This window comes from Morone saxatilis, unplaced genomic scaffold (assembly GCF_004916995.1).
Source record: "Morone saxatilis isolate NCDOM2014 unplaced genomic scaffold, NCSU_SB_2.0 Contig12, whole genome shotgun sequence".
In the NCBI taxonomy this organism is placed as follows: Eukaryota; Metazoa; Chordata; class Actinopteri; family Moronidae; genus Morone; species Morone saxatilis.
Genome location: NW_023339674.1, coordinates 5434706 through 5458337, shown reverse-complemented (window position 1 = coordinate 5458337; position 23632 = coordinate 5434706). Strand labels below are relative to the sequence as shown.

General features: G+C 38.6%; 1 protein-coding gene across 1 annotated transcript in view; it reads right to left on the bottom strand.

Moving 5' to 3' along the window:
* The window catches only part of LOC118321824 (glypican-5-like), a gene marked incomplete at its 5' end in the record, with an annotated part of 37701 nt that overhangs the window by 8590 nt on the left and 5479 nt on the right, over nt 1–23632 (bottom strand). The window contains 2 exon segments of the mRNA XM_035653345.1: nt 10876–11017; nt 17441–17561. Of these exon segments, the coding sequence (XP_035509238.1) occupies nt 10876–11017; nt 17441–17561 (263 nt within the window).

The window sequence follows — 23632 nt, the reverse complement described above, 5'->3', positions numbered from 1 at the left end:
GACCCAGAGAGCATGGAAAAGGTAGCTGTGATCCTATACCCGTCAGCCAAGCCTACGCGTACCGAAATTTCATATTTATGAAAAACCTATTAGCAACAATTACAAAAAGCGACGAAACAAAAAAAGAAGGAAAAAACACAACGCCGACCCCGGCGCGCCGTCGCGGCGCTCCGCCGCTCGGATCATTCACGCCTTCAGCAGCAGTTTCACCCAGGGATGCAAGCCCACGAACAGAAAAACTACACTCACTAATTCAAAAGAATATTTAAATATTGCGTTTTCATGAGTCCTTGGTGGGCTATCTAGGTGCCCATTTGTGCTTGCTCTATCTACATAGTAGCAGTAAGTTCCATAGGGGGTATCATGAGAAATTGACATTGAAACTAAAATGAAAAGTTCACACCCAGAGGGTTGCAACAACGGCTACTTGCTGTGGTAAATTTAAATTAATTGGAATCTATTTAAGCAATAACATGACAGTAATCATAACATTGGAGTTGAATAAGAGAGCGCATCCCAAAGTTACTTAACACCAGAGATGTTAACAATAGCAAAGATCCAGATGTATGTTCATCACTTTCAAACAGCAGTTACCCTCACCACTTTTTTTGTACCATTACTGTAATGACTGTAAGGTGCTACGGTGACGTGGCAAATAGAGTGTCATTAAAAGCTGATTACTGTTTTTATATTGAGAACAGAGTAAACACAAGATAATTACTCATTTTATGATATAGAAAGACCAAAGAGTAAAGAACAGTAAATGGCAGTGAGTACTAAATGTCCTTCCAGTTCAGAATGATATATATTGGTAGCGCAAAGTCAAAGGCACCCAAGATACCAGAAGAGAAGTTTTTACGGGATATATCTAGGTCTCCTACTGGCTCAACAGTCTCGACAGAATGAGCATACAAGCTACACATCCTGTCACACGCAGCGATAGCTTAAATACAGCTTTTATCAGGGTAAGAGCAATGTGTCGCGTATTGCGCAAATGGGGTTTAAATATACAGATAACTGGAAGTGGATCCCGCCAAACCACCTATCATGTGTACTCATGCACCCCCGCGTCGATAGGCAATTAGATGGCCTAATGTGTTATCGACACTCTAATGCATGAGGAAGTAAAATGCTTTATTCTGCAAAGTGGGACAAGTGAACCTTGTTCTTGATTCAACGGCTTGCTCCAAATCTGCACCGGTCATCGAGAACTATCGGTCACAATGGAGGAGCGAGTGTGCTTTAACTGAGGTACCTCTCGATCCTCAACTGGGCTCCCTCAGCTATGCGGAGTATGGTCGCGAAGCTGGTGAGTACGCATTTACATACCAACATCATCACAGCTTCATGCATGTACTGGACTATGAGCTTACGCATAGTGGGTTTGCCAAAAGGACAAAATAAACAGCTACTTTCTGCACACGCCATACAGTTTACATTAAACTTGGCCAATTCAGTTAATATGATTCTGATATCCTGCCAACATGCTGTACTGTTCTTTCTTCACTGCTGCCGTCTTGTTATTTATGGACTTAAATAAAGAGTATTCTGAAATTGGCCTTCTGGTCAACTTGCTCATTGAGCAGACAATCTATAGACACTAAATTCCTCCATGTGTCCCTGTTGGGTAATTTGCTGTGATATTTTCAAGCATTTTCATAAGCTTATGCTGTACTATACTAAGTGACAGAAATGCTCTTATTTTAAAGGGGTTTTGTTAGGTTTTACTTTGACAGGGTTCATGTGAAATGTTACTACTAAAAGCAGAGAATTATAAATACTAGAAGAAACTCAGAGAACTGAATGATTATGGTTTGCCCATTAGCAAAATATTTTTGATATTTACAAAATAATGTTGTGGTATGACATGCACACGCAAGCACTGTGGTTTTAGCTGGCAACTGGTTGTCCAAGGAAGCTTTGTGTTTCTTTTATCCTGATTCTTGCATCAAAACCAATGTATGATTCACCACTACCAATGTCTATCACTTCTTCTAACTAATTACTTCTTCGTAATGCTAGCACAAAGAGGGAATTTCATTTAAACAAGACTAAAAGTCTACTGCAATGCTAGCATGTTGTGCGTGGCTGTAGGCACAGTGGTGCTTTGAGCAAACTGCTAACATCACCATGCTAACATACTGATACTAAGCCGGTTTAATGTTTAACATGTTCAACATCTTAGTTTAGCGTGTTAGCATGCTAGATGCTAACTATCAATATAACACAAAGTAAAGCTGATGAGACTGCAGGTATTGAGTCATAAAACAAAGAGATCAGCAAAAGGAGTGGAATCCATTCTGGTGGGGCCATGAATGTTTCTACCAGATTTAGTGGTAATCCATCCAAAAGTTGTTGAGATTTATCACCTAAAACCACGAATATGAACCTCATGGTGACCCAAGAGGAAAAGTCAGGAGATCGCCAAAATCATTAGTCATCCTCATGGGACCATTAATGTCGATACTAAATTTCACGGCAATCCATCTGACAGTTGTTGAGATATTTCAAAGCGGCGAACCGACTGACCTCGCCGTCCCTAGAACCATGCTGCTGGCATAGCTAAAACAGCAACAACAAAACATTTCAACCGGCTAACGCATTCATCCATCATTTCTTACTTTGGGTTGATAAAAAAGCTGGCGGCTAGTGATGCATTATTTGTAATGAAAGATCAATCGATACATGGCTGCTCACCTGGAATATGAAAGTGCAGTTTTGATTAACCTAATTGATGTATCCACTTTTAAGATGTAATTAGACCTTCAGAAGAATTTTATGAAGAACACTGAAAGGTCTGTTCACTTTGCATGCTGCTTACCATAACTTAACATACGGCTTACTTAAGTATTGTGAGTAAAAGATCTAATTGTGATGTCTGTTATCACTTCATAATCAAGTTAATCAACTGGCTAATTTCCCAGAAACTTGCATTTATAAATAAACAAATGTATTTATTTAATTACTGTGGATAATAGCCTCCTCAGATGATCTAGTCTACATCTCCATCACCTGCTCCACTGGTCCCAAATGAAATATGCGGTAACATAGTCTAAAATGTAATATCCAGATTAATGGCTAGTGCTTGTTTTCAAATGACTATAATAACAGTTAACGGTTGGACTTGCAGTGAAGCATCTTCCCAAGGTCACACTCACTGAGGTTACACACAGCCTCCAGTGGAATCATAAAACCTTTGGAGGAAACAAGTAGGGAAATAAATGAGAGTAACTGCAGCAAGGGACTGAGCGAGATTGGAGGTGGATGAAAGGATGGACACGGTAGGGTGATTAGTTGAAGGTTGCACATCAACACAGGCCAATGGTGGCGTTGTCTGCTATGTGTGCGGCATGTCAATGCTCATTTGAATACGCGAGGAATGAAGCTGGAGGAAGAGCATGTTGGACAAAGCAAGGGCAACAGGCTTCTTTCGAAAAGGTCAAGTATGGGCAGCAACACTGCAGAGAGAGGGATTAATAAACAGATGATGTCTAATCAGATCTGCATGAACAAACTCACTCAGGTGTGGAGAAGAGCGGGGAGTCAGGGAGAAAGACGGGCGAGCAGAAAATAGGCAAGCAGACAGGTTGATAGGCAGGCAGGGAGAGAACAGGACTTGACAAGACAGATAGGAAATGCTTGACAGAGGTTACGGGTATGTTGATAGTTTGAGTGTAGGGAGTCAACTGTGCACCAACGTATTCTACAATGTGCAGCATTTCATGTTACATTGAATTCTTTTATCTCTCTCAGTGTGTTGAACAAAAAAGACTTAAAGCAGCTTTGAATGAGAGCGATAGTGAGAGCAAAGTGAATGTGTAATTCTTTAATGAGCCGTAGCTTCTACCCTGAGGATCTATCATTTTAACTCTACTGCTTATTAACCATTACCACATGCTGAACACACACACACACACACACACACACACAGCATGTGAACTCACTTATGACTTTCCTTTCTCTCTGCACCAACTGTTACCCCCTATCGTCCCCTCCTATCTCTCCTCCCCCCTTGATTTCTGTGTATGTGTGTGTATGTGTATCTGTGTGTTCAAGTTCCAGTCAATATACCCCAAGCTGTGAGACATAGGCAACATAAACAAAAAAAAAAAAGAATTGAGTACAGACAAAAAAGGAGCAATTAAAAGAGAAAGCTAGATTATAACTAACACAGAAATCTCAAAATCTCAATGATAGTACAAATATAATTTATATGCAATTAATTTGTTTTACTAAAAGCATTTTAATGAAAACATAATTGCTGCCTTTATGACCTTCACTAGCCCCTTTGATCAATCCATCCTGGATTTTGAAGGCTCTTTTTGGGGATTGTTGGAGTCTACAATGCCTGATTTCATGGCAGCTTTTCTAAAGAACTGTGATGCATTTTGTTATGTTTTTTTGCAATAAAGAATTGTGGGAAAAAGTTTTTAAAAATTCAAAAAATTTTATATGTTTGGGGACTCCTAATTCCTAAAGCAGGAACTAGCTTTCAGCAAATGTTACTCAAATAGGAGTAAATAGTGTGTTTGTTGGAGACTATTTTCAGCTGTAGCATTTACAAAGGACGGATTCAAATTAACTACAGTGCCTATTTCATCTAAATAAAAGGATCAGTTTGGCTCATTGATGTTTTTAATTAAGTTTTTGGAGAACAATGGAGGTCTGTGGCACAGAGGAATAAGATGTATCAGGCTTTGTCTACACAGACAATACTTGTTAGCAGGACGTTGACAATAAGAAAATATCCACACTTATTCTTTCAGGTAAGGGTTAGACTGGTTTTGGTTAGATACTGAAAAAGTCAAACTGCCTTGTCTTCAGATCAGCATTGACCTTTTCACTGTTTAAGTAAGACCATGACCACCATGCTTTTGTTCATGGAAGGAGATACACAAAAATACACTGTTTTGATGGTGAAAATGTTGCTGATATATTATTCTATAAATCAAGGTAGCATTACATTTCCCACATTTACTAATGCATATCCCTCATTAGTTGGATGTAAGTATAAATCTTAGCAGACAGTGTTTCTGTTACAACAGACTATTGAAACATGTGAAAACAAAGCATGATAAGCAAATGCTTCAGTCTGGATTTACCAAAGGAAAGCTGCTGTATCAGTAGAATACTGACTGCATTCATGGCATGTTTTACACCCTAATGCTCTCCAGTGCATGCATGTACAAAGAGAGCAGTTTCATTTTATAGCACTGATCAATCCCATCCAAAGGCTCGCTCTGGGAACTTTTATAGTCACGGCTGCAGATTAGGAGGCTCGCCAGACTTTTTTATTGTTCTTTCTGGCTCCCTTTAGACAGATGCTTATGAATGCAGATCAAACTGTCCTGAGGCAAAGGGGTAACATGTTCAAGCGTTGGAAAAGACTGGCCTTTCCCTTTAAGATGAAATAGCTTCTAAAGGCTTTGCGAATCTGGCCCCAGGGAAGTGGGGGAGAGGCCGGAGGAGCAAGGCAGAGATGATGGAGGGAAGAAACATGGGAATGTACAACATCCTGTTGTTTGTTCATTATTTAGTACAGCATTACGATGAGAATCCAATACTGACTGTTTTAACTGCAAATTATGGTTAATGAGATTCCAAGGTATTACACAAAGGAGGTAATAAGATTACAGAAAGCACAATGCAGAAATACATTATGTACTTGGCCAAAAGAGACAAAATCTGCCACACCTCCTCTCTTTCTCTATCTCTTCCTCTGTGTCTCTCTCCCTCCCTCTCTCTCTTTCTCTTTCTTCATTGTCATCAAATAAGGACCCGTGGGAAGACCACGGACCACCTGGTAACCATGGTTACAGGGATTGAGTGTCCCTCGCGAGTACACATTCACGCATTCTCTTACACACACACACACACATCTTGTACTAAGATACAAAGAGCTGCTGAATGTATTGTTTGTAAGACAAACCTGCCTACAATTTGTTTATCCGTGTTTGCATTTGCACAACGGACAACAGGAATCTGTAAGACATTTAGCCATAATAGGGATTTTGCAAGCACCTTCAAACTATGAACGTTAGGTCTTTTAAGGAAACAGGATCGGTGCTTTCCAGACTAAACTGACATTAGTGGTTGTAATGTGACTCATGGATACCTGGAGGTAAAGCACCCTCATCTCTGCATCCACCACCACATCACAGTTTAAAGCATAGCAATTATGGTGACACAGCATTTCATTTGTTACTCAGAAGAGAAGAGAAGAGAAGAGACGAGAAGAGAAGAGAAGAGAAGAGAAGATAAAAGAAGAGAAGAGAAGAGAAGAGAAGAGAAACTGTGATTACATTTACATTATTGACATTATAGGACCTGGATATGTCTGGGGAGACAGAGAGATCGTAGAAGGGGCAGTTGAGAAAGGGATTGTACTGGGTTGAAGAGAAAAAAAATCAATGAGTTTAATCTCAGTGAATTCAAGGGGTGGGGAGGATGAGAGATGACTAAACGAAGAAAGAAGAAGAGTAACAAGAGAGGAAAAAACCTCCCCTGCAAATGTTCAGCGGCATCTATAACATGCATTTGTGTGGTTTCTCTTTTCTTCTCTTTTTACTATTCTTCTTCCTTTTATTGTTATTAATAACAACAAATAGCCAATAAAGTTAAGTATGAAAGATGTATTTGATTGCTGACAGTAATGCAAAATTCCATAGCAGCTTCAGCAGACAGCTGTGTATCTATAGGCATGTGTAAATGTCTCATATTCATATACAGTGTAGTGAATAACATATTCTAATCGTCAAACAGCGAATCAAAGTAAGAGAAAAAAAAACTACATCAGCGTTTCTGGCTGGACTTCACTGTCGACTTACATAAAAAAAACCTTTCTAAAATAGCCAAACAGCGCTAAGTTAAGCTCTCGGCTTTTAACTGCTCATATGTTGAGGCGCCTGCCTTTTTCGTTTGCTTCTGATCTGTGAACAATGTTTGCTAAGTGATTCTTCCTCCCTGGCTAAGATCAACTTTTAAATTGACTTAAATCAAATAATAATAGCCTGCGTACTGTCTCAGCATGACTAAAATAGCTTCTCACTGTTAAGTGGCCCACATAAATAAAACACATGCTTGGCACTGAGGTGTTGAAGTTTTGAGGTTTGATTTCAGCTCCTGGTTTATATCACACCACCTTCATCTCTCATCCTCCACTGCTCTTGTCCCTCCTCAGTATTTAACAAAGCCCAAATGTCATGAGAATTAATTACAAGACAGGAAGAATATTTTCTTCATTTTATTCATAACTGTTCATATCTGCAGTCCAAGGAAAGAGAGGGAGAGAACCTAAGCTCAATCATGTGTGTGTGTTAAAGAAAACAACAGGTTGATATTGAGAAAGACATTATAAGTCAAGAAGCAGCGCGCTACTGGATCCGTTTCAGCCAATCAGACATAGAACTGAGCCATCCATAAAACATACCGGATTACACGCAAAGACACTGCAGCAACAGATGTACCGCCTGCATACACACAAACGCGCTTACATCTTACACAAAAAGCACATGTCGAGCACGCAAGAATAAACAAGAGGCCATAAACATTCATTTGTGCACACACATCGACACACTTGCAAACATTCTCATTTCTCACGCAAGCAAGATTTGTTTCAATGCTCTTCCTTTTCTGAAATAATAACCTCCACATTTCAGTGATTCAGATTTAGAGAAGTAGTTTGTAGGCTGAATTTTAAAGAGAGAGAGAGAGTAAAAGAGCGTGAACAGGCAGATTTAGTAGTAAATCTACTCAGAAAAACATCAGATCGGCCTGCATTTAATCATTTGATGGTGTTTTATTCATACATTAACTCAGAACTACTGATTTAATGTATAGTACAGGAATAAAAAGTGTAAATATTTCTAAAAATAATGACCCTGTGTGATTTGTGTGGACTGGGTGACTCTGCATTACTCTTTCAGCTTCAGTGCGCGTCAGGCTTGTTTATATGCATAGAGAAAATCCCCTTTTGTCACTTATTGTGATTCTTTCTCCAGGAATTCATTGTGGCTTGAGATACACGATCCCCACATGCTGCCACCAGCTCGGTAAATCATAACCAGCAATTTTCTCTCCAAATAGCCAATGTACCAGTTTCAGGCCCAGCGGGAGACACAAGTTTCCACAGATCTGACACATCAAGGTTAGTCTAAAGGGTATGACAAACGTACAAACACATACCTTACTTTTAGAGCTGTTAAATAACGGTGTGATGCAGTATGAGAAAACAAACATTTAAGGGGGCATAAATATTTAATTTTGTCATGAACACAGTCTTCAAACAGTGTTTACATGTTGTAATCCTGACTATTACCTTCTGTCATTTGCATTGAAACATTGTGGTTTAGAGTTTTCTAAATGAAGTTAACTCAAGGTTTACAGTGTGAGATCTTAAATACAGTTTTGTTCTCTTAAAACACACGCACACACACACACACACACACACATATAAAACCCCCTCATTTGACTCAATTATTTTGGATACTTAGTCATAACTTTGATATAGAGATGACGCTTGGATACTTATTGTAAGATTAAGAGTTTGTTTCAGTCGGACCACTGCTACATGAAATCCCTTAACTTCAATGGCAAACTTTACCAGTACATACCTACAGCAGAGGTTTCCAACCTTTTTCAAACCACAGATCAGTTTTATAATCACTTGGTTTTTGTGGACCGTTTGACAAGGTTGGGCTAGGCAGCGACTGGAATCATGGTTAAGCACATATAGGACCCTTTAGGATATTATAACACATGTGTTTTGTGGCCTTTTATCTTCTATCTATCTTGCCTGCACCTCTCAAGCTCTCTCAAATTCTCTCTTTTATTTAATCAGGTCAACTCATTGAAATCAAGATCTTGTTTGCAAGAGAGATCTGAGTACAGGAGATAAAAAGATAATCAAACACATTAGTGAATGGACTGGCTAAATCAAAGACTTTCATTATTATTAAATCACATTTGAAAATAACGAAAATCAAACCAAAGGCTTCACACAACAAAACACATAAAACCTGAAGACTTTGTCAGGACCCATCAGGCTCGAGTCTGGTATCAGCCACATGCAGACTGAGTTGCTAATGGAGGACTGATTACTCTGCATACTGATGACCTACTTTGATTTTAAAACAGTATCTATTTGTAGGTTCAACAAGGAAAAAATAAAGTTCAAGTTAATTCAACAATAACACCAATAGCCTAACAAATTCTAGCTTTATTTTGTCCAATCATATTTTTCGTCTTGGCTTGGTAGCAGTCTGCAGGCTGGGGGTTGGGAACCACTGAGCTACAGTTCAGTATCACAAAGGACTAACAGCCATACAGTGTCCTACGTCACTGTATGGATACACACTCATGACTCCAGTAATGACGAGAACAGCGCAGGGATAATTAATGTGACAATGGCCTTTGACCCTATTACGTCCTGCCCTCAGGGGCAGAGATCCCACCACCCAGTAATATCACATGTAACCTCGTGGGTCATGGGTAACATGGTGATGATGCAGAAGAACAAGCCTTGGTTTAGTAAATTATAATAATCAATCCCATAAAGCAAGAACATTTGCAACAAAGGTTGGAGGTTTTGGGTGTCATGGAAAATTCCGTCACCATAAAGGTGGCCGGGGTCTTCTCGTTGTTGACCAGTTAATCAACATATGCGTTTTTCCAGCTAAAGATAGACATGAACAGTATGTCAGCTGCAGCAGCCTTTGAGGACTGTTTGTCCTTCAGGCGCTTGGCTGGAGATGGCATTGGTGTGAAAAAACACTCAACCTGTTTGGTCTTATGATGTGGGAACAGAATATTTTGAAAGAAGGCCGCTACAGTACCTAAAATAATCTTGGAAACAAGCTGCTGAAGCTGATAAAACTAAATGAAACCTATTTTGGGAGAAACTTACTAAGGAGTAAACACACTGTTGCAGTAGAGGGCTTTTATTGATAGTGACAGCTGAAGAGTGACAGGAAAGGGGGCAGAGAGAGGGGATGACCATTGTGGACTATGATGTCATTTCCTCTGTATTTGTCATGTGAAGCTAATTTGTTTTTGAGTGTTTAACTTTTTCACTTTGATTGTTGCTTTAGAGTCTTTACATTCATACAGAAATACTTTTACAAACATCTACAATACATAGATTTTTTTTTCTCCACCACCACCACCATAATTGCCATTGTAACTGCCCACCAATTTAATTAATAGCTCATTTTAACTACATTCACTCGGTGGGATTCCATCAAGCCTCCTAGGGGTCCCCAGATCTCCATGTGGCACCCATGTATTATTTATAAGCATAAGCATGATGAATAAGTCAAGAGATAGATGAATAATTACAGTTTATTTTTCCATTTCTGTTTTTGGGGTGACCTGGTTGTTAGTGCATCCTTTATCCTGGCCGAGGAGGAAATAAACTGCTGAGACCAGCAGAAGGAGAGATGGAGGAAGCCAGAGAGAAAGAGAAGGAGAGAGAGAAAGGGAGAGGGAGGACAGTTGAATCCATCTCTCAGTACTATCCCTCCCTCTGGGCATTTCCCTGCTGGCACAAGATATGTGGAGGCTGCAGCATTTTAAAACCTCCACCATGCCAATGAACTGTATGTGTGTGTGTCAGGTTTTTATTTAAAATAGGTTTTGTGTATACACACACACACATACACATATATATCTATATCTATATCTATATCTATATCTCTATCTATCTATCTATTTATCTATCTATCTATCTAGAATGTTAAGCATGAATCAGAAGCCCTATATGTGTACAACCACAAAACAAAAATGTGCATCAGTTCATGTGTGTACATGTGTGGGTGTATGTTTGTTCCTCTATTTTTTGCACACATGCTTGTCTGCGTGTGTTTGTCTATGACTCACCTTTCTCCTCACCAGATGCTTCACAGCCGTCTTCATCGTCACAGTCGTCTCCGCTGCCTCTCCCTGTCTGTGCGCTCCCTCCCTCCTCTTCCTCTACCTTTCCTCGGGTTTTGCTCGCCCAGCCGAGCTCCACTAACAGCTCCTAAATAAAACACGCACATGTACAAATGTCCAAACACATTACACACACAACAAATAAAACACATTTACATTATTTTAACTAGCAGCATTGCTCTACGGATGGTAATGGTGGTCAGTTTGTCTGAAATATCTCAGGAACTATAGGATGGATGGTGATGAAAGTTTGTGCAGACATTCATGGTCCCCAGATGAACAAACTCACAGACTATGGTGATTCCCTGCCTTTTCCTCTCGTGCCCCCATGGCATGTGGTTTTCACTAAAATCTCTCAACAACTATTGGAAGGATTGCCATGAAATTTTCCACACACATTCAAGCCCCCCACCAGAATAAACTGTAATCACTTTGATAATCCTTCTCATCTAGCACCATCATCCGGTCAAAATTGCAATTTGGCTAATACGTTGGTTTATTACTAAATGCTTGCAAAACTAATGACATTCCCATCAGACTCAGACTTGTGTTTAGTGCTGATTAGCAAATATTACCATGCTAAAAGGCTTAACTGAGATGGTGGACATGGTAAATATTACATCAACACGAGACTGTGAGCATGTTGCATGCTGATGTTAGCATTTTAGCTCAAAGCACCACAATGCCTAAGAGCAGCCTCACAAAGCTGCTAGTGTGGCTATAGACCTTTTTTTTTAGGTATTTGGTCGACCTGAGAATTTACAGGGAGTGCAAAGGAGAATACGTTCCAAATCGCAAATCACATACATTACAAAGCGCCTATAGTAGGTCAAAGGTCAGCAATATATTGCATTTTCTGATAATACTTCAATGATCACCAGAGCGATCACATAAATGCTAAAGATAAAACAAAAAAGGGATGTTTTTCCCTCTAAAGGCACCAAATGGCCCACAAAAACATATTTGAACAAGCACAGGAACATGTACAAAAACAAGAAAAAGAAAATACACACACACAGGTCAGAGAGCAGGCTAAAGGGTAATTGAGGTCATGCTGTCTCTGCGTGAATCCATAAACTCTACCACTCAGTGAAGTCACAGTGTGTTACATAATTGTGACGCCGGGTGTAAACCTCATGTCTCCTAAAGATCAACTAATGAGGAATTAAAAAAACATCCACTCTTTAGTCAAATATTGGGTTTTGACTTTTCCAATCAATGGATGAAGAATTTGATTAAATCATAAGGCACAACACAAACTTTCTGTCCAAGTAAGGACCAAGTAAGAAAGTAGAAAACTCCAAAATTGGAGTTATTAGGTTTTCACACATACACAGCGACAGGGACATATAATTGGTTCACAGTATGATGAATGTGTATTGTAGAGAGTCAAGGTGGGTAATATATGAATTCCAGCTGAAAACAGAGATAAGGCAACCGGCCACCCGTTTTATAAAGGAAAAAGATATATTGTGGTGACATTTTATTCTATTTTATTTTCCCCTAAGATAACATTCCTATATATTCAGCAAAGCTGATGCCACCAAGATTGTAACATCTATCGTAATGATTTATATTACCTTACACTGGTGAAATCCGTCCGGCAAATTAAATACTATAAAGGCCAAACTGAGAGTCAACTGTTTTGGATTTTATAATTACAAACATTTTTTAGAACTTCATTGTCATGCAGGGTAAGTGTAGTTATAAAATTGCTTCCCTGCCTAAGTTGCCTGTTGCTAGACAGCCAAAATCCATTCTACTTTCCAGTATTTAAAGATGGCTTAACTCAGCCTTGCAAATATAATCCATTTAACACAAGAAGATATAGTAAGCTGTTACTATATATTGTGGTGCTGATACACACATACTGACTAAGTATGCAAATAGTATACATTTTTCTTCACAGTGTGACCCTGAAGACGTGCAGCAGTAGACCTATACATAATTGTAGTTCACTATACATGTATGTCATGTAAACAGACAAACATATGTGTGCCTAACAAACAGGGCTGTAACCTGATTTTATTATATGCTCATGATATTTGAAATCTACACAATTGATTCATGTTTTTGGAAAAAAGGTATATTTATAATTTGTATTTTCAACCGTTTTAAAATAGCTATTGGTTTTATTGTATACCTGTGTTTGAGGATGAGTTTTCCTGATCGATGAAAGCAGGTTAAATACATAAGGAGGGACATCTGGCATCCACTGTACAGTAGGTGTGGGGCAGCCGTGGAATCAAGGGGAACCAAGGTTATATATTATATATATGACAGCATGTCCGAAGGGACATGGAGACAGACTTGACTCTGTGTGTGTGTGTGTGATTCACCATCATGTCATCAGACTGCAAATGAGGGTTGAGGGAGGACAAAAAAACATTACAGCAATGTTTCCACCAGGACTGTGTTTTCTTAGTCATGTGGGAAGCTAGAATTTAAACTGAATTTGGGTTGTGTGGCTCTGAAACTCTCCAGCAAAACCAATAGGCCTAGAAATATATTTTTAAGGGTGGCAGCTCCACAGCAGTCTGTTCTATCTCATAAATGAAAGGTTAGAATTTTTGGTCTTGTTTTGCCTTTGTTTGCATATTACTAAAATACGAAAGAGATGGGACTATGTTAATTCAAAATAATGAGTGGTGGAATGGTAACTATAATATTACTTATCATTTCAGCTATCCAACAATGAACAGTTGGTAAGGTACCATTGCTTGGTTAAGATATTCTCTAAAAGTAAACAAGATAATGAATGAACAGCAAACACTAAGCATTATGTAGTTTTCTGTTAGCGAAATGTCAAAGATAAACAGAAACATATTGCACAACTAGTTATACTGCACTACACGGGTGTAGCTATTGCACAAAGTAATATGGAGCTAATCAGGATGAAGTCTCTATAAAGCACCATAGGGACTGCCTGATACTGCTCACCAAGCAACCCTGTCCCCAGGGAAAAGGTTGATATTGAGCAGTTCTGCAAAATTGTAAATCACGTAAAACTGAATGCCCTTAAATTCTGTTTGCTCTGTAATTTTTTTTCCCCATGCATAGTAGCTACAGTCTTAAGTGACTTCCTGGAGTCTTGCCATCGCCCTGAGGTTGCCAGGCAGCCAGACTTTGACATTACCCTCCTTGTAAAACCATATTCCCTGACATGTGTAAATTTGTGAAGTGCTGGTAAGTGTATTTTGTTACCTTAGCACAGACCCACACTAGCTGTTACACCCTGTTTTTAGTCTTGTGCTAAGCTAAGCTAATTGACTACCAGCCATCGCAAGACAGATATAGGATTGTATCTAACATCTCATCTAACCCTTTACAAGAAAGCAAATAAGCATTTTTCCCAAAATGTCAACAATTCCTTTAACCAAAGCAAAGTTAAACTGCAGGTCGGTTTCCACTCAGCAGTATAAATGTTATTCCCGGGGATTCTGGTTGAGACTAAGACAAAGTAGGAAGAGCAGAATTTGAAACTCTCTTCTAATAAAGCCATCCTTGGCAGTGTTGCCATCTGCTGTCACTTAAGAAAAAAAAAGTGGATGAATGTAGAAGGAGCGGTGGGACCATTGCCCTTTTCCTATACAGGGGCAGCCCTCACAAGGCTGATTAGGCTCATCCTGATTGGCTGAACATGTACATAAAAAATTTAATTGCGAGGAGAAGCAAGTGGCCACACTTACAGAATCCCATTACAGAGCAAAGCTCGTATGAAACACAATCCACTGCTGCGAAGGTCTAATTAACGCATAATACAAAATTGGGACAGTGAAAGATAAGAAGAGACTGAAAGAAAGACAAACCTCCAAAACATGGCTGATGGAATAATTAAAATTCCAAGGATGTTTCTTTGTCCTGCTTCATATTTTGTTCCTCCTCTCATCCTGGCTGTGCAAGTGTGTAAATGGCACGCATGACAGGCATGAATAATTATTCATACATGGAGTGCATTAATGTGGGCTTCAGATAAATGGTTTCCCCAACAGAGTAAGCACTCAGGCAGCTAGCATGAAAGAAGCACAACCCAGGCCATGGATTTCCAAAGGTGACTCTAGACTCGTTCAAAGGACAAGAACAGCACAGTGTGTACCTACACACAGGGTTTGTTTGTGTGCACAGACTTGCCTTCTCTCAATATATCAAAAAGATGGAAAGACTGCACACCCTTTGAAGTGAAAATAGTTTGCAATGCAGATGAGCTGCGTTATATCTGACTTTTGCCTTTGGTTCATGTTGTGGCCTGTTAGCATTTACCCCCATCCATCTATCGGACACGTATTACAAGTCTAAACCATTGATCTAACACAGTGTTTGAGTGTGTGTTGGTGTGCATGTGTTCATGTTAGAAGAATCAGTGTTCTTTAAATCATAGACAGGACATGTAAGGGTTACATATTATTAATAGGCCTGAGAAAGTAGATTTCAAACATGATTACATGGTGCGTGTGTGGTGTGTGTTTGCGTATATGGCAGAGGGGGCTGCTGACTTGGCATTTCTTCTATGTAAACGCAACATGATTAATGGGCTCACCACCAAATTCAGACGGACCACAGAAAAAGCTTCAACAGCAAAAAAGGGAAAAATAAACCTTAGCATGTGCCATCCCATGATTCTCCATAAATATTCTATAACTACCTTAACAAACTGCAATTTCTAGTCTTGACCTTATGATTCCGCACTAAATATTTACAGTAAATATTCATGACACATTAAGTGTCACAGACAGGCTGGAAATGTAACGAGAGCTGGACTGATGTTTTTGGTGTTTTCATGGGACTGGTTTACGATAACAAAAATATATTAAATATTGCCAGCCTTATTCTTTAATAGCTGACAAACTCGATGTTTCTATGTCGTCTTCCTTGCTTGTTTGTTTGGTCTTTCTCCGAGTTTACTTCTCTGGCTTCCTGTCTGCTTATCAGCTCGTTTGACAGTTTCTAAAGTGTCTCAAACACAGCCACATGGTCTTGGGCACAAACAGTGAATCATCATTATAAATAACCTTGACGTATCATTTATGGGATCATATTTATATGGTTTTATGAATCATCCATGCAGATCATATCAACATATTACCATGCTGTCCAGAGTGTTGAAAGTGCTGTATAAATCCAGTTTAATTGTTGAATTAATTAATTTATTATTGCATGTTATTATCTACATCTCTTTAGAGTGCTGACATTTAAGTTTATTGGATTAAGCAGTGCTTCACACACGAGGTGATAACAGATGATTGAGAGCCAGATGAGGTCGTGCACACACACACACACACACGACACACAACCACACACACACATATATATACACAATCCAGGGCCCTGCAGCTAGCTCTAGCAACTGTGTATCACACCTTCATTACACTTCACACCAAGAGGTTGAACCTAATATTTCACCATAGTAATAATAGCCAAAGATCAAACTAACAACAGCATCATTACTTAAGTATGAATATGAATAATTCCATCCATTACGGGCAGGTAGCAACATTCCTGCAGAATGCTGACCACCTTTATACATCATGGTGTCATGGCCAAGGTGAATACATAAGATATTAATGCTCTATGGAGGAGTTATGAAATCACCCACAGATCATGTCGCTTACTCTGCCTTTCTATAAATCTACGTCAACACTCTACGCTACTGCATAGTCTGCATAGTTGGATAAATTAATACCTGAGCCCAATTAAAAGATACGTCACAGCCTAAACCATTTCAGCATAAAAAGCAAAAGTATGATCAAAGAAGAAATCCTTAGGCCACCCTAGTAACAGTGAATCAGTTGTGTATAAGTGAACATGACGATTTTTTGGTTTATAAGCATAATGCAATAAAACAGTGCAAAGTTACGCACTCCAAATATCTACAAAGTAAAAAATGATTTATCTATGATGATAAAATACAGCTACAGCTAATTACTGCTGTTTATAGATGTTAGAGGGAGTTGATTCTTTTAACAAACACTGACTTTACTGTGTGAGCCCAGGGAGGAGGATCATCTGATGCTATATGTGGATGTCCTTGTTAGACATGTCCATGCTGGACTGCTTATAAGACTATGGGATATATATATACAGTGTTTATATTGATGCAATGTTGTAATTTTCGCTTGATGATGATGCTACAAGAAAGAAAGAATCCAGTAAATTCCATCACAATATGCCCATTAGATTTCCTGTCTATAAGAGGAAAATCTGGCTTGATGGTGGTGCTAGAGGAAATTCAGAAGGTCCCCAAAAATAATGGAAGACTTTCATATACAGGATATTACATACATAAAAGGGAATGAACCGGCCAACCAGTATTGTTATCTGTAGGCCTTTGCTGTTAGCTTTGGAAAAAACTAAATATTACAATAATAAATAATAGAACTTTGAAATGGCCTCTCTCTCTGAAAGCAAGTGAAATAATTAAAAGGTTTGTTAACAAACAGAAATTGTGAGAATGGTGTGCGCCAACATTGACCTCACCCACTATTTCTTATTTGAAGTGAGCACGTCTGTTTACCTGTGTTAGCTGCTCCAGCCTCTGTTTCGCCCCCTTTAGGACAGGATCTGTATTACGGACAGTCATCTCTGGGTTCCCCCTCTGGGCTTTTAAAGTGCTGCCAACCACACGACCTGCATAACTAAAGAAAGACAGAAGAGAGAGACATACAGTACTTTCTGTCCCAGTTTTAAGAGTGTGTGCGTGCTGCTCTCCTGCCCCAGTTTTCCCACAGTTACTATACTAGTGTGTTCAGTCAGGGCGTAGTGATTCACTTCATGTGCAAGAACACACACACACGCACACTTACACATTGTAAAATGCAAAAAAAACAACAAAGAAACACAGTCTCAAGAGTCACTTGAGACATTCAGCTATGGTGACATGAGTTCATCTTCTGGCAGACCGATCTTAATCTTAATCAAGCGTTGAAGTCATAGAGATTTTATCAAGAACAGGTTGTTAAATTATTCTTTCAGTAAACCATAACTAACCAAATACCTCAAGTAAAATGAATTTTTTTTTTAAATTTACATTTGGTAAGGCTTTATACTTGAACTCCATTGCATTTCAGAGGAAAATACTATGTCTTTTACTCCACTGCATAAATTATACTGCATGTAGTTGCTGGTCATTTTGTAAATTGAGCTTTAACATGCAAAACATACAAGAGGATGATAAAACATGATGCACTGCTGTAGTTTAAACCCCTATCATAGGACAACTTACTGTTAGAACAATACCGAGTTTCTGTAATACTTCAATTCCATGTAATTTCTCAGAATGAGTATATTTAATAGAAAAGAAACTATATTCATACTATACACCATCATACCACATGACTTTTTAGTGAGTACCATTTCAAAGGCAGTATTCAGTATATGGTATTTATACTTTGGATTTTATTAATGGATTTTAATGGTGTAAATTTAAATAATCTTTCTTTCTGGACTTCCAGCCCCATCTGCACAGCGAGTCTATTTTGCTTCTATAAGGACATTTTAGCTCCCTACAGGGAGATATATGAGATATTTTATTCCATAAGCTATGGGTTTTTTTTAGACTAAATGTAATTTGGCCGGTTACCAGCTGTGAATAGGACTTCTTCTCTCTGCTTTGTCGGAATGGTTTCCTCTACTCTACCTACTCGGAATAGCAAGTTTTTTTGCATATATGTGCACATAAGAACTTTATACTGAACTTGTTTAAATGACAAATTGGGTAAAATGGCCTGAATGTGGCACATTAACATCATCAGTGAATTTGATCCATGATCATTTTGCATAATGATGTTTCTTTCTGTAGTGGCTGTAAGCAAGTATCACATCATTTTGTCTGTGTGGGGGGTTGCAGTGGGTGGATCAAAAAGTGAGAGAAAAGCAAAAGAGAAGAAACAACAGTTCATGAGTCATGTTTTTCCAAGTCTCCAAGTTCCAAACCAGCTCTGCTAGCTAATACAATCAGCCACCAACTCAGTAACCGCTGAGTCCACACCCTCGAAAACACAAACATGCTCTGGCCATAGCAACAAGGGAAAAGGATTGTGGGAACCAGAGAGCAGATGCATGGTCGATGTCAACCGAATAAAAAAAAAACGACTTGACTAGTGCCAAGAGATGGTGTGGTGGTAAAGACCCCAGCCTCTGGAGCCATGCTAACCCTGCTGGTCTAGAGTCAGATTCCACTAGAATCTTTCGTCTGATGCATAAAGTCTGTGATTAATCTCTCAAATCTTTGTTTTATTCTCACACAGATTTTCGTACATAAATCTTTCCTGATAAAAGGTCATATCTAATGTTAAAGGTCTTAATCAAGTCAAAGTTTTGGTGTCCTGATATTCAACTCAACTCAGTCTGGTTCTTTTTGTGTTTTGGCTTCATTATGCCTGCATTGGCCATCCTGATAACTCTCTCAGAAGTCCTTATGAGCTGTCTCTCTGAGATACATTTTCCAATCCAGCTTTGGGCAAGTTCATATTAAATATGCAGCCAATCGCACATAACATCAACAGATCAAGAGCTGCATGTTTAATTTAAGAGATGAGACTACAGATCCTCATGGGAAAATTAGGTCATTAGAGAGGCAAAAATAATATGATGCAGTGGAGAAAAGGAATACAGCACACAACTATAATACATGTAATCAATAGAAACGGAACTAAATCAAATAAATTAAACATTATATTGCTGACACTTTCAACACATTCAGTAGCCTAGAGTGGGTATTGGGAAAAATAATTACTACCAGTATTTCTCTTATGTTTAATGATGAGATGCATCATGGTATTTTTGCTGCCAGTGTAAAGAGGATTACTGGAGAAAAACTGCATTGCAAATGATTAAACATAATGGCTACAGGAAAACAGCAATAAGGTCTGCGTGACTGTGCACATAAAACAGTAGGAGCTACCTTTGAGTGTACAGATACTATTGACATTTTTTAAAGCTGGATTTATGGTTGACATAAGGGGTTAATGTCCGGTCATAGGCATCTGTCATACAGGTTTTGATTTATGGTTCAGCATCAGATATGCAATGCTGGATAGATGTACTGTATGTCATGAGGCCATATTGTGCTTTAAATATATGTCCCAAAGTAACTGTGTTTACATTCTTTCATTTACAGTGTGATACGACCCATGGTGGGAAGGTCCACATTGTTTCTGTACTCAATATGAGACTATAGTTACATTTGTGAGGAGGTGCGCATCTGATATGTTGTAGCCTATGGTGAAGCTCCCGCTGCCTCTGTGTGAAGGCTCAAAACATTATGCTTGAAAAGACTTTCTATTCGCCTCATATTCTGAAGCGCTTGACAAGCGTGCAATAGGCTACACTGATGAAAACCAGTGAGGGAATTACTGTGAAAGATATATCTGAGTATCATCACCTTTCTATCATCTTATACTGTGTATAAGTTGAATCGGTGAGTTGATTTCTTAGTTGGTGGGCCATTTACACATTTTCTCAAATCCTTTCATATTAACATACTACAGAGGAAGTTAGCTACGCTGTATATAACAAGGTGAACAAGCATAATAAATCCAGAAAGCCTGGGTTGATTCTAAAATTAGCTGGCTAAACCACTAATCTTACTTCATGAGACAGATCATATCTTGTGGATGTCTTTTGTACAGCTACAAAAACAAAAGGAACATTGCAAACATGATCATCATGGAAACTGCTTATGCTGATTACAAAGATGCACCACATAACAGAAAAAGATCATGGGTGCATCCCATCTAATCTCTGTAAGAATTGAAATCTGCTTTTACTGTATGTCTGGATGAGACGGTATCGCTGACAAAAACAGGATATGATGGTACATGTACCAACATGTGCAAAACAGATTGGTTGAGAATCCTTTATACAGTAATAACAGGATATTGGGCTAGGATGTAAATTAAATATGTGTGATGAAAGGTTCAGCAACCCCCCCTAACTGATTTATAAAATCCAAGTCAATAGAAAGACCAGAATATGAGAGGAAAGGAGGGAAAAAAAGTCAGCGAAGGAGAAGGGTGAGGAGGAAGGATGAAAAAAGCTGAATTAAAAACCACAGACTGTGGCCTGGGGGGAAATCCCAAGATTCCTTAGACTCCTGCAAAGTTTTTGGGGATCAGTGTGAATACCACACACCCAATGAATCCAGTACACATGCAAGAGTGTCAACATGTCACAAAATAAATGTGTGTCTTCATTAGTAACAATGAAGCTAAGAGTGACAGGCAATTGATTGGTCCTTTATTTAAGCTGAGCATAGTTGTACTTCTACCACAAAACCCTGTTTACAGAAATAAACTGAATTAAAATAGACAGACACACAGAAAAAAGAAGACATAGAAGCATGTCATGGCAGCTATGAGGCCATTATTATGTGGGCTTTGAAGTTACAGAGGGGTATAAAGTGTTTGGATTTTTAAATGGAAGATCAACCAGATGAATGGCAACTTGTTTCATACAACCAGTGCACCGGCAATAAATCAGTAATTTCTTCCAGATCCTTAAAAGATTCATATGAGATGGCAATTTTCCAACAAGACATTTGTAGATAAATAAACACCAAGGCTTATTGTGTCTGTCAGTAAAGAAAGACCAACTGGCCTAATCATGAAAAATGCAGTGGTGGGTATTGTAATTATCTCCAGTAATGAATCCAAGAGCTCAATGAACTGACTCTAAGGGCCTAAAGGTGGAACCAGGAAGCATGTCTATAAATTACATTCCCATAATCAGGAAATGAGAAAAACAACTTCTTCAATACTTTTCTACAGCTCATAGGGAAAGTGTTTCTGTGCAGAAAGCCAGGCTGTGTAGCTTACAAAGGTTTTTTTTATATTATATTTAAAGGTACATTTTTTATTGTGACAGATACCAAGGTATTTATATTCAGTAACACAAATTACTAATATATATATAAATATGCATTTCTGGATATTAAGTAAAGTATGAATTATGTTGTATTTGCATAACATACATTTATTTGTAATTAGTATCTTGCAGTTATTTTAAGTGGAGTTGTAATTTCTTTGTGCAACTTGAACAGAATCAGCAACACAGTTTAATAGTGTATCATCTGCATAAAAATGTATTTGACAACCAAGCAGGAAAGAAATGTAATTTACATGAGTGGTGAACAGCACAGGCCATAGATGTAAAGTATTCCGAATGGGCTGTCCCTACCCTAACACACAGACGTAAATGTCATAAATAGTTCTTAAACTATTTAGAAGCAGCTATCCTAACTGTAAAACTAAAAAAGGAAAAGAACTGTGTAAAAGTAAAGAATAATCAACTGTACTAAATGCATTTGATAAAACCATTTGCTACTAAAATAAGACCTAAGGTAGGGCTAGGTGTGACTCTAAAGCTGACTGACATGGAGTGCTCCAAGAGGAATGCCTTCAGCTGTTATTGATTAGCAATTCCACAATAAATGACAGGTAGGACAGCTTGGAAATTGAGCGATAATTATTAAGGTCACTGTAATCACCACGGAAAATGCGAAGGGACCACATGAGCCAATTTCCATGACTATGACTATGCAAGATGTAATGGAAAGATCAATTATTAATGGAATATGCTCTGTAATGATTGATGCCCTTAAAAGGACGAATCCATGTTGTTTCCCCCATCAGCTGTCTCACATCTACGGTACAGCAATAGCAGTTAAAAGCCAAAAAAGGAGACAGAGACTCAAAGTTGGCCGTATGCATCTATTTGTTATTTGCAGGAGACATTCTTACAACAGCAACAAAACATCTGTTTAAATTTCTTTTTATAAAATTATAGGTATTGTGTCTATAATGTGATGGAAAACCACACACAGTGGTGAACATGGGGATGTTTGGATGATGTATGGACTGTATTTGTAGTATGCTGTCCTACTGACTTTGGATCAAGCTGAACAGATACTATTCTCACTTAAAGGTGGGGTCAGTCATTCTCGAGAAAGATAGTTGATTGTTGAGTTGCCTTCCCATTTCGTCAAACACTGACACTTTGGCAACCAAAGGCATCTGTATTTAATGACCTGGGATTACCATGAGTATTCTGTACAATGGTTACTGAAGTTACAGAAAATAATTTGGGTTCAATTACCTGTAATTACCATTTGGCAAATGTACAAAAAAAAATCAGTTTCAGTAATAAATCAAACCTTGTGTATTGTGCTTTGTATTCAGATGGAGAAAAAGATCTGCTTCTGCACACCTAAAGCATTTTCGCATTAGAAACTGTCACTGCTGTGAATGAGGTATTGGCCAGATTACAGACTGTCGGGATTCTCTGTCTGTTTGACACCAGATGATAATATTGCAGAAAGTGTGCTGCAGACGACACAGAGAGGTGTGACTGTGAGTGACACTTAATAAGATCTCTAAAACGACTGGCATAAATCACCAGCACCATAATGACAAAGCTGCTCTGCGGTTGCCCTCGGTTACTGCATGGCTGTTAACGGTAACACACACAGAGATCCATTCTTCTGTCTCATCTCTGCAGCAAACGTTTAAAGCGTCTGTGGTGTGCACGGAAACACACACACATACACATATACACGCTCACAAAAAACACAGTGAAAATGAAATTACCTGAGATAGTGATCTGATCTGACGGAGCTGTGTAATTATAAGAGTCACAACCTCAATTGTAAATTTAGCTGCATTCCTGTGGAGTCATTTACATAGCTATATCACTCACACACACACACACA